The 16,940-nt window shown below is 50.8% G+C and overlaps 1 protein-coding gene across 7 annotated transcripts in view; it reads right to left on the minus strand.

The window, feature by feature from the left end:
- Positions 1–16,940, minus strand: part of Agap1 (ArfGAP with GTPase domain, ankyrin repeat and PH domain 1) — a 492,018-nt gene that overhangs the window by 246,077 nt on the left and 229,001 nt on the right. For all 7 annotated transcript variants that reach the window (XM_076866821.2, XM_076866820.2, XM_076866822.2 and 4 more), the window contains 3 exons: positions 13,748–13,875; positions 12,426–12,581; positions 5,678–5,770 (listed from right to left, as the gene is read on the minus strand). In XM_076866821.2, the coding sequence (XP_076722936.1) occupies positions 5,678–5,770; positions 12,426–12,581; positions 13,748–13,875 (377 nt within the window). The remainder of the gene's footprint in view (positions 1–5,677; positions 5,771–12,425; positions 12,582–13,747; positions 13,876–16,940) is intronic.

Here is a 16,940-nt window from a genome sequence, read left to right on the forward strand (position 1 = left end):
GGATGAGCACAGGCGCCTTACAGACTGACCGAGTCTGAAGAGAGCATTCCAGAACGCACACCTTATTAATGTATCACTATGAAAATTCAGTTGTGGCGCCAGGGGTCAACATTAGCTATTTGTCGAAACTCTCCTGCTTCTGGGCGAGTTTTTCCTTTCTTGCCTATTTCTGAGCTCATAAGGAGTCCAGTTTCACCATCCCCGCTGAACTTTCAAGGAAAAGAACACTATTTTGCTGCAATGAACCCCTAGACATTACCCAGCTCTTAGGTCCTGAACACCCCAAGTACACAGGCTCTAACATTAACTCTGGGAGAACATCCTTTTTGCACCGCAGTCGACGGTGGGCAAAGCAGCTCAGTGTATTGCCCTCATGGAGCCCTGGTGGCCAAGGGAAGCACAGTTTTCAAATTGCTTTGAAGGTTTATGTTTAAATGATGGATTCCTCACTTTGGTAAAAGTGGTCTCATTAAGCATTCTGCGTAAACCATGTTGCCACCCACCTGCACTGCCCAAACAGCCGGGGACCAGCGGAGGGTGTGCCCTGTTCATTCCAAGACAGATGACTGTGGATTCCTAGGGGAGCATCCAGATACCTGGGACTGTCTGGCCAGTGGCATTGAGATATTTGAGAAGTGGGAGTAAAATCTTGTGACATGCCCATGTGACACATCAATTTCATGATCTTCATTGGGCCAAGACTGTTGTGACCCAGGCTGAAAGCGAGGCTCTTGGGAAGTCATTCACCCAAGTGAGGTAAGTGAGCTTTCAGGGCACCGGGGCTGGGTCAGCGAATCACCTGTTCCTAGGGAGCTGGTGGGGACGCCGACGTCTGGGCAGAACCCATTTCCTGAGTGGGGCACGTGGCACTCTTGCTCACCTTGTCCCCGTTATGTCCTGCTCCATCAACACCAGCCAGCATCGTCACGCCCTGCAGAGGCTGCAGGGAGGTGGCCCTACCAAGTTCACCCTCTGCGTGCTCCTGGAGGAGAGCTGCCTGGCCTGCTCCTCTTCCCGTTCTGTCTTGGGGTTTTGTTTCCTCGGTGAGCAGCACACAGGCCCATGCGCTGCCCAATGCTGGACTTTCAGGAATGTCCTCGTGGCGTCACTGGGTTGTCTTTATCTCCCCACGCCACACAACACAGCCCTAGTGCTGGCCCAGGTACCAGACAACACAGGTCAGCTGCCCAAGGGAAGAACTCCCGAGGCTCCTTTCTCTGACAGTCAATAATCAAAACCATGCAGGGCTGGGAGACGTTCACGGCCTGGCGCCAGGTGTGGAGAGCGCCCCAGCCAGGCGGCCCTCCCGCTGCCACTGGGCAGGGCTTCCCCGCGGCCTTATCACTGTGAGAAACTGTGCTCCTACCCCTGACTCTCCTCTCTAAAGGTGGCCTGACATCAGGTGCAAGGTCAAAATTGAGACTTTAAAGAAGCTTCAGGAAGACACCTTGCTCCTTTGGTTTACCCCTTAGCATTGCAAAAGCAAGCAAGTCTGATCCAAGGTCTCCAGCAGGACACAGTGACCACCTATAGCTGGGAAACCACCTTGGCTGGACCACCTGGTGGGATCCGCGGAGCAGGCGGCTCTTGTAGCTCAGGTACAGCAGCACATTCCAGCAGGGCCCTTGGGGCTCACACACCTCTCTGCCTGCATTTCCTCAGTGTGATGGACCTGGATTCCTCTCAAAATAGCAAGCAAAGGCGCAAACCAGCAGGAGACTTCCAAAAGTGGTACTATTTGGCCCAGAATCTCTGAGCACCTAAGCCTGGAGACCTCCCACAGCCAGGACGCTAACCAAAGCGAGACAGGCTGGGGCCCCGTGCTGACCAAGGGCCTCGGCTCAGCCTACTTATCTGGTGAGATCCGCACCTCAGTGCTCACTAAACCCCTCGCACTGCCAATCCCTGTGGCCAGTCAGAGGGCCCAGATGGAAATGGAACACACGGAGCAAAGACAGTGCTTGTTGAGCCCTCCTGAGACAAAACCCTGCCTCCAAAGACTTAGTGAGAAGGGTTTTTTTGTTTGTCCCCACCAACCCAAACACACTTTCAACTGCCTAAGCATGACAAGATAAACTGATTAGTTTTAGACATTCAGATCTGTTCTGCGCGCTACCGAGCACAAGGTGGGCCCGTGGCCTCTGTTCGCAGCATGCACACCAGCGGCGGGAGAGGCCCGGGGCTCTGGCCAGCAGCATGCAGAAGGGGAAGAGGCCAAGGCCCACGGCTGTGTGTCTGTACTCAAATATAGAGATTAAAAAATGCTAAAGAGAAAGAAAGAAAGGCGAGCACACAGCTGCCGTCCCCAAACAGACCTCCCATCTGCCACCCACGGTCTGCATGTCACCTTCTCCAGGCTCATTTGTACTTCATTAACTGCCATTGACTTAACAAGATTTATGCAAATGACACCGTAGGAGCTCCCCAACTCCCACTGCAATCAAGTGATTATGTATGTACAACTCTCCACAGCAATGAAAAATTAATACGTGACAAGCCCACTCGCCGCTGAGCCGGGCTCTGGCTTTTATTTTTCTTGCTTTGCTTTTTAATTTTTATGCGAATAGACCTTATCTTGTTAGGAAGTAAAGACACAGAACTCTCTGAACCAGTCCCCTCCAAGGCCCCAGAAAGGACAGAAGAATGAGAGATGGGCTCTGGTCCAGGAGAAACGGAGGTAAGCCCCAGAAAGCCGGCCGGCCGTGTTCCTGAAGATAAACCTGGAGCTGGGGCAGGGACAGCGGAAGTCCTGACCCTGGACCGGCCAGCTCCCATACTGGGGAGGAGCCTGGGCTCTCACGACGAAGGAGTCTAGAGTTTCAGTGAAATGGGGTTAAAATCACCCACCGCGTACGTGCAACCTGTACAGACGTGGTCCATCTGTGGGGAGGGGAGGCATGGCTCAGAACAGGGTCCAGGCCAAGCCCAGGCATGACCACGACACCTGGCCTGCTGAGCCCCGAGAGCAACCCCTCTGCCATCAGGCAAGAGAGCTGGTGAGCAGGGAGAGGACAAGGCGTCCTGCTGATGGTGAGAAGGGCAGGAACACAAAGGTGACAGACGCAGAGAGGACTGAGGGGGACGGCCATTCCCACCTGAGCGCAGGGTGAGGTGGGCTGCTGTAGGCAAGCCCTTGAAGCTCCTGTCTGAGGTCAGGGCTCACATCTTTGATTTCTAACCCAAAACTCTGCTTCCAGAGCTCTTTGCAGGCTCCTCATCACTGGGGCAGTGGGGAGGGCACAGGTACTGGGCAGAGGGTCCTGTGGAAGGCGGGTCCCATGCTTCCCACTGCCTGGTCAGAGCACTTGCCTCCAGGGTCCCACCCAGCACACAGCATCGCCAGCCTCCAGCCCCAGTGTGAGTCAACCTGGAGGCTGTAGGAAAGCGCTTCACTGACAGGCACTGTTCAACTGCTCATCTGCTCAACAAACAGCTGCTGAGTTCTCATCTAGGCTGGGCAGGTAGCGCCCCGTCCTCTCATCTCCACGTTGTTGAATTCATCACACTGGGACTGAGCAACTCGGAGGCTCTCAAGTGATCTGTGCATGCCGGCCGGTGAGAGAAGCCCACAGGACCATCTACAGCCCGCGGCGTGCACAGGGGGCCTCTGACGGGGCGCTCTGGACACGGACTTCAAACTCTGGCGCTGCGGGAGCGGGGTCATCCTCTGTGGCATCGGAGGATTCAGACAGCCTCCGGTGCCCCGATTTACAGAGGAGGAGTCTGAAGTCTGGGGCACCTGGAAACCCAGAAGGAGCTCGTCTGTGTCTACACGTCGGGGCACTGAGGAGGGACAAGGAGAACTCCCAGAGTCCAGCAGTCTCCAGGAGGCCAGGCTGTCACCAGATCTCACATGATCGAGATGATCGTGAACATTCACCATCAAAAGGCTGCCCCGGGCTAGATTCGACTGGTACACTTGGTGGTCGGTACCAACCTGCACACAGAGGGGAGTCCCATCTGTGGGGAGCCCCTCCACAGAGGAGCAGGGTCAAGACTAAGTGAAGGCCCAAGCTCACCTGGGGCCTGGCCGACTGGCAGAGGGGCTCCTGCCCACCCAGATCAACAGTGCAATGAAGCAGGAACCGTGGAGACTTTCACTCTTCCCCACAGTCCACATCCTAGTGCCAGGTGTAGAGGTGAGAAGAAAACAGTGACCTTCACGACTCTGAAACTCCTGTAGCATAAATGTTACAGACCAGCCTGATCCCACCATGTAGAGTCAGGTCATAAATAAGGGAGCTGAAGGGTCCTAGCCAGGTGTGGAGGTCCCTGAGCTGACCCACACTGGTCACCTGGTATGTGAACGTGTGTCCTGTACACAGGCACAATGGCCTTGGTCACCACATCCAGACTGTCCTTCTCCCCACCTGGCAACTCATGGGCAGAGCCTGGTGCAGGGAGAAAGATGGGGGCACAGGCCCACTCAGTTCTGCAGCTGCTGAGGGGCTTTGCACCAGTCGTGGGCTTCTCAGGAGGCCCTGTGGACTCCCGGCCTCTGGTCTCACCCCCGGGGCTGTGGCCCTGCTTACCCCTTCCTCTCCCATGTCATCACTCTGGACTGCCCAGCCCCCACCAAAGCTGTACCCGGTTTGTTCCAAATGAGTGGAACCTATCATGGCCAAAATGGTCCAGTTGTATTTTAGGAAAGACTCTGTCCCTCTTTAAGAGTGGCCAGTGCCCAGGTGCATTCCTAAAGGAGAAATAAATGCAAGTCCCTACAGATGAGGAGAGGGCAGAGGCGATATCAACCAGAGGGCCAGAGCGGACAAGCAGTGTCCATTGGAGGCAGAACTATCATCCTGCCCACAGATTTCTTTTTCTCCTTGAGCACAGCACACTACATCAGTTGGCTTCCTTTAACAAACTCAAAGACGGCACTCCCAGAAGCCTCTGTGTGGGGCTGAACTCTGTTCTCATTCTCCCTGGAAATAAAATGGCAAAACACGTCACACGTGAATTCCAGTGCTTTTTACTTGCCACAAAGTGATTTAGCACTGGTTTCTGGGCTGATGGAAACCTATTTCAGGCGAGCAGCACAGGCCAAAACAAATGCTTGAATTCAAGTCCTGTTGTGTAATGAGGAAGTTTAATTAAGGCCCCACATTACAGCTGTAAATGTTCCTTTATATAATAAGGTCTAAATGAAACTGAACCTAATCAAAGTTACAATTCCTTCATTAGCAAATTACAAACAAGCGTGCACAGCTGACGCGCCAGCGAGGATTATCACAACTAATTGCCTCGTTGTCACAGGCCAGCCTGAAACAGCGTTCAGATGTCCGTCTGCGAGAGCAAATTAGGGCCACGTCGGGCTATTCCTGTGATCACAAGGGGCTCTTGTACAGCGATCTGATTTACCCGTGTCGCCTGGCGGCCAGCAGCCCAATCAAAGGCACGCTACAAAGGCAGCCTGTGAAGCCAGCCCTGCCTGGACGGGCCCTCCATATGTAGTGGGCACGCGGCACTTCATTAGATCTGTTGTCACATTTCCCTCTTCTCATTCTAATGATCCCATTTTAATACTCCCAGGAACCTCTTCTAATTGATGTCAAGTGAGTGACTTCTACATTCATCAACACCGCACATCAAACAAACCCTGGCACCCGAGCCAGCGTCCTCTCGGCCGACCCGAGGTGTGTCTCCGGCGACGGGCAGGGAGGGGGACACTGCGTACCTGTTTAATTGGGATGGCTCGGCCGCTCCCGATGCTGTCCGCGCGGCTCTCCAAGCCTTTCTTCTCTTTGTCTGGGTCGCTCCCTTTCCGAGACTGCAAGGCAAAGGAAAGTTGGCATTTGGGTGAGGGCCGCGGCTCACACGCCCGCTCTTCCCCTGCCCGAACGCTTCTGACAACAGGGACCTGGAGGCCACATCTGGCACATGTGTGTGCACACACACATCCCAGAAACAGAACCGCAAGCACTTCATCTGCACTGACTCATCATTCCAGAGAATTTCCTAAACTTTCCCCCTGACTTTTTCATTAAAAAAGAATTAAAAGATAATTTTGCAAAGAGTTCAAAATTCAATTACTAGAAACCAATGGACCATCTAGGAAAGTAACGCCCAAGAAGAAAACACATTCCAGAGCTGCAGTTAACACAGCCAAGGAGAAAAGGGGCTCCTTGCTGCTTAGTCGGAAAACAGTCTGCATAAATGTATATATTTAATTAACGTCTGAATGATCTAAAAAATTCTATTAACTAGTCAGCTGAGCAATTTAAATGTGCACCCTTGATCGGCGCCAAGGTGTGGGCGGTGTTGCCTTCTCTTGCTTCTGCGTGGGTAGAAAACAGTGATTTCAAAGTGAAACTAGTGTACCATACCACTGAAAATAATAAGGGGGAGATCCCAGAAACCTCCTCCCGATAAAACGCTGGTATTCGGGAAGAGCGAGCAGCTCTGTGGGTCTGCCTCGTTCCGGAGCCAATTATCTCGAAGGGAGCGTGGACACTGCAGAGCTACCCGGGGGCTGGTGGCCAGTGGGGAGGGGGCCACATGTGACCAGGGAGCCACAACCTGAGGGGCACCTTAACTTGGCCAAGACCACAAGAGTGTCCCCGTCCGAGTCCCCATCCACCGATGGCGCGAGAAAGGGCGAGCGCCGTGATTTTCTGACAGATTTATTTTATTATGAGAGAAAGATCTGAGACTCGTCCTCCTTAATAACTGTGCTGACAAGTGACAACTTCACTCCATTACTTTTCAATGGGAACATTACTCACGCAATATTGAAAATGGAGAAACATTTTCATGTGCTTTTCAAATCTGAAATGATATATGAAATGGAGAGACCCGGTGGTGTCCAGTGCAGCCGCGATGGTGATGAAACCCAGTTTCAAAGGCATGTGGGATGCTGCGGCCCGTGTTCTAAAACAATGTTAAAAGGGGTGACGGCACAGGACATGAGAAAGCCAGGCACGGGATGGGCTCGAGATCCCAGGAGAGGCTGCTGCCAGAACTGAGCGAGAAGACAGGGAGAGGGGCCCCCGGTGACATTAGGCAGCGCCGGCACCTCAAAGGGCGCTCATTAGAAAATGTGCTGCTTCTGTGACCACAGGGGCTCACCGTTACTGAACACCTACTATGCGTTTGGCAGTACGTGCCTTATTTCCTTTAGGGCGTTAGAAAGCTGGAAGGAGACGACAGGAAAGCAGGAAGCAGCCGAGGAAGACACCCAGGGTTTGCCTTCCAGGACAGAAGGAAGGAGAGGTGCTCACCCATTCCTCTTCAGGAATCACAGCTGTGGTTTGGGGTTTTCTTTTCTCTCTAATTAATTCTTAAATTAATAATGTGTAGTAAAAGCTATACGATGATCTCAAGTTCTTTCTTCACATTTTAATTCATACAGAAGCTGGCCCTTCAGGTTTCCAGTTGTAAGATGAATTTTAAAGCTTGCAGACAGAACATTTAAAACAATTCTAAGTTGACGTACAGCATTAACAGTACTTTGGGAATTTTACGAATTCTAAAGTCCTAAATCTGGAAATCCATCTTCATTATTCTCTATTAAACAGAATAATTAACAAAACAAACATTTAAAAAAAATTAACATCTTCCTCAGGGCAGCACATCTGTCCCCGTAGCCACTTCTGTTCTCAGAGCAGAATCTCCCGAGCAGGAGGAAACGGCTAACTGTATTGCCACGAATCGCTCAGAAACAAAACTAAATCCAACATCTGATCACACGCTCAGCTAGGAACTGGAACCTAGGAAGACCTCACTGCAAAAATCAAACCAAAAAACTAACATTCTGGTGAAAGAGTCATAAAACTAAATGCCAGCAAAGAGCTGGGCAAGCTGATGGTCAGAGGGCAGGCTGCATCTCAGGTCAACAATCACTCTGTCCAAACAGGCTATATTAATTAAATTGAAATAAAAAACTAAATTCACTGGACAAGGAACACTGCAGCCCATGTAAATCCCCAGCGAGGTCGTCTTGCTGTCCTGCAGACGGCATCCTTCGTCATGGCTGAGATGGCTCTGGGGATGTCAGATGCAGCGGTCCTTGGTACCCACCAGTTGTCGGAGAGCTGCGTCCAGCCCGCTGCACACTACTGCGAACATAACCAGGGTCTGTGTGCCTGGCTCAGAAGATGTGGAGACCCCGAGTGCTGAGAAAGGCCGCTCAGCTTCCACAAATGCTCAGTGCAGGTCATCTGATGATCACTCGCTTCCTTACAAAGATGTTTCACTTCCCTCAGGTGAAAGAACCCAGGAAGAGACATGCCACCCATACCTGTGTACCTGCACAGAGCACTGCTGCAAGAGCCCTTCCTATCAAACAGACACCACTCTCCCCTTCTCCCCAGCAAGGAAGGGCTGAGGAAGCACCTGTCACGGGCACCCAGGCTCTTCAAAAACACAGCGTGCCATTCGGAACCGCCACCTGTATACAGATTGCACGTCTTGTTCTCACAGTGAGTTCTGTGAGTTGCTTAATGTTTTGCACAGTCTTGGGACACAGGCATGCTCTGCTCTGGTTAATGACACTGACACTACACAGCAAGCTTTTGAAATACCACATCAACAACACCATCGCTACAGTGTGAAAGGAGGCAGTGCAGCGCAGCACACTGTGGGAGGACCAAGCTAGTTTAAAACATGAACAGAGACAACATGCAAGGATTCACAGGGCTGGTCCCTGGGAGGGAGGCAGGAGACCCCATCTGGGAGGCGTCCAAGGAGGGCTTCACCCTTCACTTGGGATTTACTTATTTCTTGAAGCAGCAGCAGTGGTAGCAGCAGAAAAACATTTGAATTTGGTGCGTTGGAAGGTGGTATGTGTGTATATTTTTTATTCTGCTATATTTGAAAACATTTTCAAATAAAATGTTTCAACCACAAGTAAGTTGGGGCTACTAAATTAATCACTCTAAGAACCCATATTCCAAAACCAGGGATGAAACAGTCTTTTAGTGTTTGTTTTCTCGAAACAATAATTTTTCAAAATGCTCAAAATATATTTTTACTTTTGATTACTAAAGTATAATTCCTACTATAAAGATCATACATAATTAGCTACTAACACAGAGAGTTTAAATTTGTACCATTTCATGTAAGGTATACATGGTTTGTTTTTTAAAAAAGTAAATACATGCAAACAAAAACATCTGGGAGTAGAAAATGTTACCCCAGCCTATACGTGACACGTCTACTTTATAAAATATGTAAGAATGGTATTTGAAAAATAGTGTGTGTACTATTTAATTAACTCGGGCCTCTTTGTAATGCACTAATAAATAAGGTGGCTGTTGCCTCTTGCATACTGTAAACCCAGATGCCTGAGTTTTTATGCACTAAGATTGATCCCATATGGTACATGTGTCCTCCTTCTAGATACTCTTAAATAAATATACACTTTGACAATTAAGCCAAAAAAAATGCCAAAGATCACCAGAGATGAAGAGTGTACCGAATTTTACATTCTTAAGAATGTGAACTAACTGGCAGCAATAAGAATTTAGTTCCTTACTTCCCAAGATTTCAAAATTGATTTGCCTTCTCTTCATTCCTTGAATGATACTGACATCTAGTGGAGTTGATCTAAGATCTTCCACTTAAAAATACTCAGTACTTATGCATCACCACTGCCGTCACCACCTCCATGTCACCACCACCATCACCACAATTCTGTCAACTGAAACCCAGAAAGGGACAGGCAGACCCTGCTGGGATTTCAGCCAACTTCCTCTTGGCTTCTTTTCATGACCTCACATTTCTGTTCTCCTTCATATAGTCGGGCAGCTGGGTTTGGTCACTACAGTGGTTCACTCTCAAATGGTCTTCCAGCATTAGAAAGGAAGAGAATACACACCGACCCCGCACAGGCCACAGGCAGGCCGCGATCAGTCGTCCCCGACTCAGTCCCCACGCGGGGTGGGTCTCACTGGTTCCTGCACCTGCCCACCCAGCCTGCACTCCGGCTCCCTGGCCTCCTGGATGCCCGTGTGCACACGCGCTTCCTCGTGGTCTTGCATCAGCTGCAAGCAGGCCCTTCTCTTGAATTCTGCTTTCTCCTTTCAGTGTGCAGAGCCCCTAGCTTCCCTCCAGACCCCTCCTCCTGAATGCAGCGGACTCTGGCACAAGCCCTCCTCCTGGAGTCTGAGCAGAACCAGGGCTCTGCCGCGAGCGAGGCTGAGTCAATATTTATTAACTGGGTTATTATTTTGATTGTTCCCTCTTAAAGTGCTCTCTATAGTCCACATGGATCGTCGGTTACCCATTATAGGACAGGGTCCAAGACACTATTTTCTGGCACAATCCAACTCCACAGCTACCCCTTTAGAGGATGGGACAAGAGTGTGCGATCTCCTTATAAGTAACTCTACTTTTTTGTATTTTGTTTGTTTGTTTTTTGCTGTTGGGGATCTAACCTAGGGGTGCTTCACCACTGAGCTACATCCCGAGTCCTATCTATCTATCTATCTATCTATCTATTTATTTATTTTGAGACAGGTTTCACTATTTGCTGACAGTCTCATTAAGTTGCTGAGGCTGGCCTTGAATTTGAGATCCTCCTGTCTCAGCCTCCAGAGTTGCTGGGATTACAGGCCTGTACCACCATGCCTGGCTAAGCAGCTCTATTTTTAAAGGCATTTCCTGGATTTTTATTTCTTTCACTGAATAAAAACCAAAGACAATGAGCAGCTAATGTGACCCTGGCGGGTGCCAGAGGCTGTGTTCTCCCTCCCAACTCCTAACAGGGGTGGCAGTGACAGACACAGAAGCTGTCTTGTCAGATGCATTCACCAGCCTGTTGAGTCCAGAGGGGATGTGCAGCCTGTCCTGTGGGGTGGCCACTTCTCACTGGACAAGGCCCTGGCCTGGGAGAGCTGGGAGGGAGCCGCTGGGGCGAGTGTCCCATTTGGTGTGCGCCCACGGGCACTGAAGGCCCAGCAGAGGTTCCCTGCACTGAGACACACACTGCCTCCCCTCCAGCCAGCCGTCTTACAGCTACTCCCACCTGACCCCATCAGAGGTCACGTAGGGAACATTAGTGGTAATGAGGGAACAGGGAAAGCAATGCCACAGGGCTCTTCTGCCCCACTGCACAAGTGCTACCTTCCCAGCTCAGAGAGGTTAAGTAATTTGCCTAAGTTCAAACAGCTGCCAGTAGGGGAGGCCAGGGCCTGGGCCTGCTCTTTCTGATCAGTCTGCACAGCAGCCTCTGCCAGAGCAGCATGGAACCAGGCAATCAGCAAGGAGCAGAGAGCAGTTAAGCGGTACTGTGCAGTCAGCAGACCCTGGCGATACTGACTGTCTCAGGGCGGGAGAGGGACGAGGCATCTACCAGACTTGGCCGGCACCCGTGGCCTCAAGACGGCCATCATCAAATAAGGGAGGCAGGTGAGATGTGCACTCCCTGTATCCCGTGGGGGTATTCTCCTTCAGTTTAAGACAGGAAACACTAAGCTTCTTTGTGTCTGAGTCAGCACCAACCAACCAAGAGGAGACAGGTGTAATCAGAGCACTGCCTGCAGGTGGGCTGAGCTTCCTTTGTAGGCGGGGGCTGGCCTGTGAGTCAGGAAGTTCACCGGCTGCTACTCTCGAAAGTACCTTCAGCACCTGACCCATCCACCCATTCCCATAGTGTGACAACCCCAAATCTTTGCAGAAGTTGCCAAAAGTCCTTCAGTTGCAGAAGTGCCCTGGCTGAGAACCACTGGTTTAAAACCTGTCATGCACAGAGCTGGTCCTGGGGGGGAGAGGGCTCCTGCCCGGTCACAGGCCAGCAGCTCTGCCTGGTGTTCTGGGCTCCACTGCAAGGCCTTCCAGGGTTGACTGGTGATGCCTGCTGTGTGAGCAGGATGGGGATGGGCAGGGCAGTGTTTGTGTCTCCTGTATTTCAGGAATTCCCTTATCTCAGTTGTCCCCAGAGCCACCCACAGGTCAGGGCCCCACCCACAGACTCTGAAATGTGAGCCTAAATACCTGATCTCCAGTTTTCAAACGCTCCTAGATGACTCTCTCTGTGCTGTGAGCCCCAGGAAGCCCAGGGCACATGGGGCTGAGAGCCAGCGCTGCCTAGCCCCGACCTGCACCCACCCAGGTATGTCCTCAGACAGGGAGAACAGGCTGGCTCCCATCTCCCATCTGAAGAAATGGGTGCATACCTTTGAGAATGCCACACCGCTCTGTTTTGTGTAAGATGCAGACAGTGTCTCTCTAGAGACCATGAAATGCTTGTTACAAATCCAAGACACCAAGGCTCTCCATGCACGCTGCTCTCCATGGAGAATCCCCATTCTCCTCAGCATCCAGACCCTGGCTCCCACTGCTGTCTTAGATTTCCAGAGTCAATGCCATTCTCATTAACTTAGCTTGGATTCTACGACTACCACTGGACCACCAGACCGCCACGGTAACAGGGACCCAGGCTCCTCGGTGTCACACCCAGGCCTCTCCCCAGGGCTGACACTCACGGTGAAGAGGTTGGACCGGCGCTTGGACTGCTTCCGCACAGGTGTCGGGGTGTTGGCAGTGGGAGGCACATCGATCCGCAGCTCCTTCTGGCTGGTGCTTGGGGTCGACGGGACGGAGGAGGAGTAGTCGCTCAGGCTCCCGCCGCCGTTACTTGTCTGCAATGACCAAAACCAAGGTTTCATTAAGGACACACTCCTGGAACCTAAGGTCACCACCTCAGTGGGCCGCAGTCAGCCAGTTCTCAAGTCCTGTGGGGAGACACAGGTGAGCCAGGGTGGAAGGCAGCCTTCTGTGACTTTGCCAGCTGTGCACAGCAAGCACACAAGGCCTCATTCTAGAAATCCGCCATCTCAGAGTTGTTTTATCTAAGAAAATGACCAAAGGGATCAAAGTGTCTATCATTAAACTCGAGCATTTCAAACAGCTAAAATGCAAGCATTTCCCTTCCCTCTGGAAAGCAAAGAGGCTAGTTAGCTAATGGAGTCCCCGTTCCTTCTCTGCTTTAGAACGGGAGCAGAGGGACCTGGTTTGCTCAGCAGAACCACCAGGACATTCTGCAGATGACATTTGGAAATCGGGTGCTGCTGGAAGATGTTTCCAGGCTCGCAGGAAGTTAAAGACGCCAACAGTACGGCATTGACATTCCTGAGTGAGCCCTCACAGCCCACGACAGAGACTGCAGGAATGGACTGCCTTCCCGGGCACCAACCCTTCCACTGCACCCTCTGGACCCAAGGGCCAAGAGACCTCCTAGCCAAGAAAGGTCAATCACAACACCAGTGCAGGCAAAATAAGGCAAAATAAAGCAACAGTATCCTGAACAGGCTTCTGCAAGTTCTTCAAAGTGACAATTATTTCATTTGCTTCCAAGTAAATAATTTAGCAAAATGTTGTTGTGTAAAGAGAGCAGTTTCTAGAGGGCCCGAGGGAGGTGGCAATTATAATGAATTGCGCTGCCAACTTGAGGCGTACGGTGGTTCACCCTCAAGACTGAGAACTGTTAACCTGCAAGTGGGCCAGGACCAAGACCAGAGCCCAGTGCCTTAAATCAGCAGCGGACACACTCCTGGCACTGCCCTGGGCCAGCGTGGCTCATAATGGATTCCAGGCAGCAGGAGACAGAGCACTTTCAGGAACGACCCCTAAAACCCAGCTGGCCACAGCAGATTCTGAAGGAAACGGGGGTCAATCACAAACACACTGCTGTTATCTCCCCAGTTGGAATGAGCCAAGCCGACTTCTGCACTGACTGCAGCATTGTCTCCACACTCTCCCTGGTCCCAGGTCCCCTCAGTCCCACTTTTCATCCCACCTGACATACCTGGCTGATGTGCACGGCGGACACCTGTGCAGAACAGACGGAGGAGTGGCTGGGAGAGTTGGGCAGGGACTTGCAGGGGCCGATGGACAGCTGCTGCTTCTTCCTTGTGGCAACAATCTTCTGGGCAACTGGTAGACACAGAGACAAAAGAAATCATCCTGAAGCTGGTTTCCAAACACCACAGGCACAGCAGACGAGCTGGGAACCCCGAAATCTGCATGGCTTTCCCTCCTTCCACAGGGACCTTCAGTTGGGCACCTGAACATTTCCCAGAGTTCCCCCTGTGGCCCAGCAAGCAAGCTCTGGACAGTGGACCACGTGTCAGCTCTCAGGAAGCCACCTTCCTCCAGGGAGAGCTGCCCTCTGCCCATTGCTCCCTTGTGTCCTTTTCCTTCATCTGCCTGAATCACAGAGATGTCTGTGGCCCCAGCAGCCTTCCTGGGCCATGAGGTGGTGCTGGAGATATAACTGACACTGAGTGAGGCCGGATACAGAAGGCACGGGGGGCTTCCGCCCCGGGCATACCACCTCAGAGGACTCACGTGTGGAAACAAAAACACATACCCACAATGTGAAATTTACCCTAAAATAACCATTTCCCAGTTAGTTGTAGCACCGATAAGCCTAACTGGAACAGGGAGATTTCCCTAAAGCCCTTGGAACCCCAATCCTCCTGGTACACTGCCTGAAGAATCACTCTTAACTCCACAGGCTCTGGTGGAGGCTGATACTCAAGCACAAGCAATTATATCAAAGCTCTTTTTTTATTTAAACGTATTACCTCCACACTGGAAGTTTATCTTAATCAATACAAATCTGAATCCAACCAGCCATAACTTCTCTTGGCAAATAGGCTCACTGATAAAGCATATTGGATTTAATTGGAAAGGAAGCCAACGATTAGAAAGCCCTTCCTGCACTGATGGGTGCCACCGCGGGAGAAACCCAGGGTTCATGTGGATGGATGTGGGCCTCGGGGAGCGGCTGTAACTGGGCTCGGCGCTACTCAACTCATCTCTTGGTCTGGGTCGTTCCGGCCCCCAAAGGTGCCAAAGTCGAAGGACACCTTGCCTTTCCCTGGCCCCTGGTGATGTCCTGGAAGCAGCCCACGTGCTGCCCACAGACAATGCTCACTGATGATTTCTTTTCCAAATGAACACAATTTTAATAAGGACCTGGTCTGTCCACAGCCTGTGGTTTTCGTGTGAATGAATGATAGTATAAATATGATTAAGTAAAAGTGCAATGAATAAAAAATGGTTCAGGAGACGAAGCAGCGGCTCCATTAGTTACATCCCCCTCCAATAGGCTTCTCATCAACCTGAAAGGATGGTATCAATTAATTTATCTTCCTGCAGTGTATCGAACATAACCTTCATCAGCTAATCATGTTTAAATTACAGAGGAATATCGCAGCACTCTGTCATTTCAAAACCATTGGCGTATTGATCAGGGGTCTTTGAAGACATATATTAGAATATTTTAAAAATCATTGCATGAACTCAAAAATGAAATCTAAGATCAGCTTCCAATAGCTGCAGAACGTGTGTCACACAGGTGTACTGAAATCCCAAAGACCTTAAAGCAAATAAGCCTGAAATCATGGCTGCCTGGGTGAGTGCTAATCCTTATCCTTTTGAAACACAGCAAAAAGGGGCTTCTGGTACCAACTGCCCCACGTTCTGGTTCTCTGCCAGCCTCAGTGTGTGTCCACCGTGTGACCACACAGGCCACCGAACACAGGAGCCGCACAGCACATCGCTGGCAACAGGACCGGATGGGCCAGGAGAGCTTCGCAGACACTCTCCACACGTGTGTTTCACGCCAAGGCAACATTAGAGACTTTCCACGAGAAGTCAGATATTTCACTAAAACCCTAATTTTATGGATCTCCAAATGGAAATGAATGTTCTTTCTAGCTTCTCTACAAACAGGCTAGAAAGAAGGCGTTGATGATTAAAAAGAACGTTTTCAAAACGACGTACAGAGCATGGGCCGTGTCCTGAGGACTAAAATCCCACTGTCCCTTTATTACTGCTCTACCACATTAACTGCAAAAGAAAAACAAACAAACAAAAAAACCCAACCAAACAAACAAACCACAAAGTCATAACCTGTAATGCCTGGTATCTTTTTTTTTTTTTTTTTTAATTTTACTACAATATTTCCCAATTTTAATTCCTTCCTACTCCCATACACAAATTAAAGAAAAAATGATTTACAAATACCTTGTCCTAAGACACAGAGGCTGCTTTAGAACTACAACGATCTGCCTAAGGAGGACATCACCAGGAGGCGAAGGCCCTCTGTGACCCTTGGGTACCTTTCCATCATGAGGACGGAAATCCCTACCATGAAGACCTATGGCTAACACCGTGGATCTGCTAACCGCAGCTCTGCTGCTTGCTTTATGTCCCACGGAGGGAGTGACATGTCTGGGGTCCCTGCTTAAAGACGCCCCTGAGGACTTTGGACAAAAGCTAACATGATAACTGCCACCCAACTGGCACTGTGGTCCAGGCCTCAACCACGGCACAAGTCTGGGCGGGACGCAGGAGCCCCAACAGAAGAGGGGGTGGGGGACATGCAGGCTCCTCGCAGCTCCAAGGAAAATCAAGGCCAGGGGTTCAATTCTCAGCACAGCGTCGAAGTAACTAAAATAAAGGTCTACCAACAATTAAATACCCCCAAACCCCCACATTTCAGGGGAAGGAGAAAGCAGATACATTCACAGAAGGTAAACATTCTGACCAACAGAGGGAGAAATGTGGTATGTTTCAGATGTGAGACCATGAAGAAGGCCTAGAGGGGACCTGCCTGGGTACGCGGGCCTGAACCCAGGCGCTGCACGAGGTCCTGGTGGGGACTCACTGCTGATGACTGAAGGCAGGCGGGGTGGCTGGAGGAGGGGACCGGGGGAGATGCCTTTGGGGTGCCTATTTTGTACCTGGTGAGTGAATTCTTGCTCTGCTTCCCGATGACGTCCTGAATTGCTTTCCTCTGCCACATCCTGAGGTCACGATGCTCTGCCTCACCCTGGGCTCTGAGGAATGGAGTCAGTTATCTACAGACTGAGACCGCTGAAACCATGAGCCCCAATAAACTTCTTCTCCTCTAAAATGGTTCTTCCAGGTCTTTCAGTCACAGCAGTGAAAAAGCAGACTAAAACAAATGGTGATCACTAGGTCCTCAG

Source organism: Callospermophilus lateralis, chromosome 9 (assembly GCF_048772815.1).
Source record: "Callospermophilus lateralis isolate mCalLat2 chromosome 9, mCalLat2.hap1, whole genome shotgun sequence".
Taxonomy (NCBI): Eukaryota; Metazoa; Chordata; class Mammalia; order Rodentia; family Sciuridae; genus Callospermophilus; species Callospermophilus lateralis.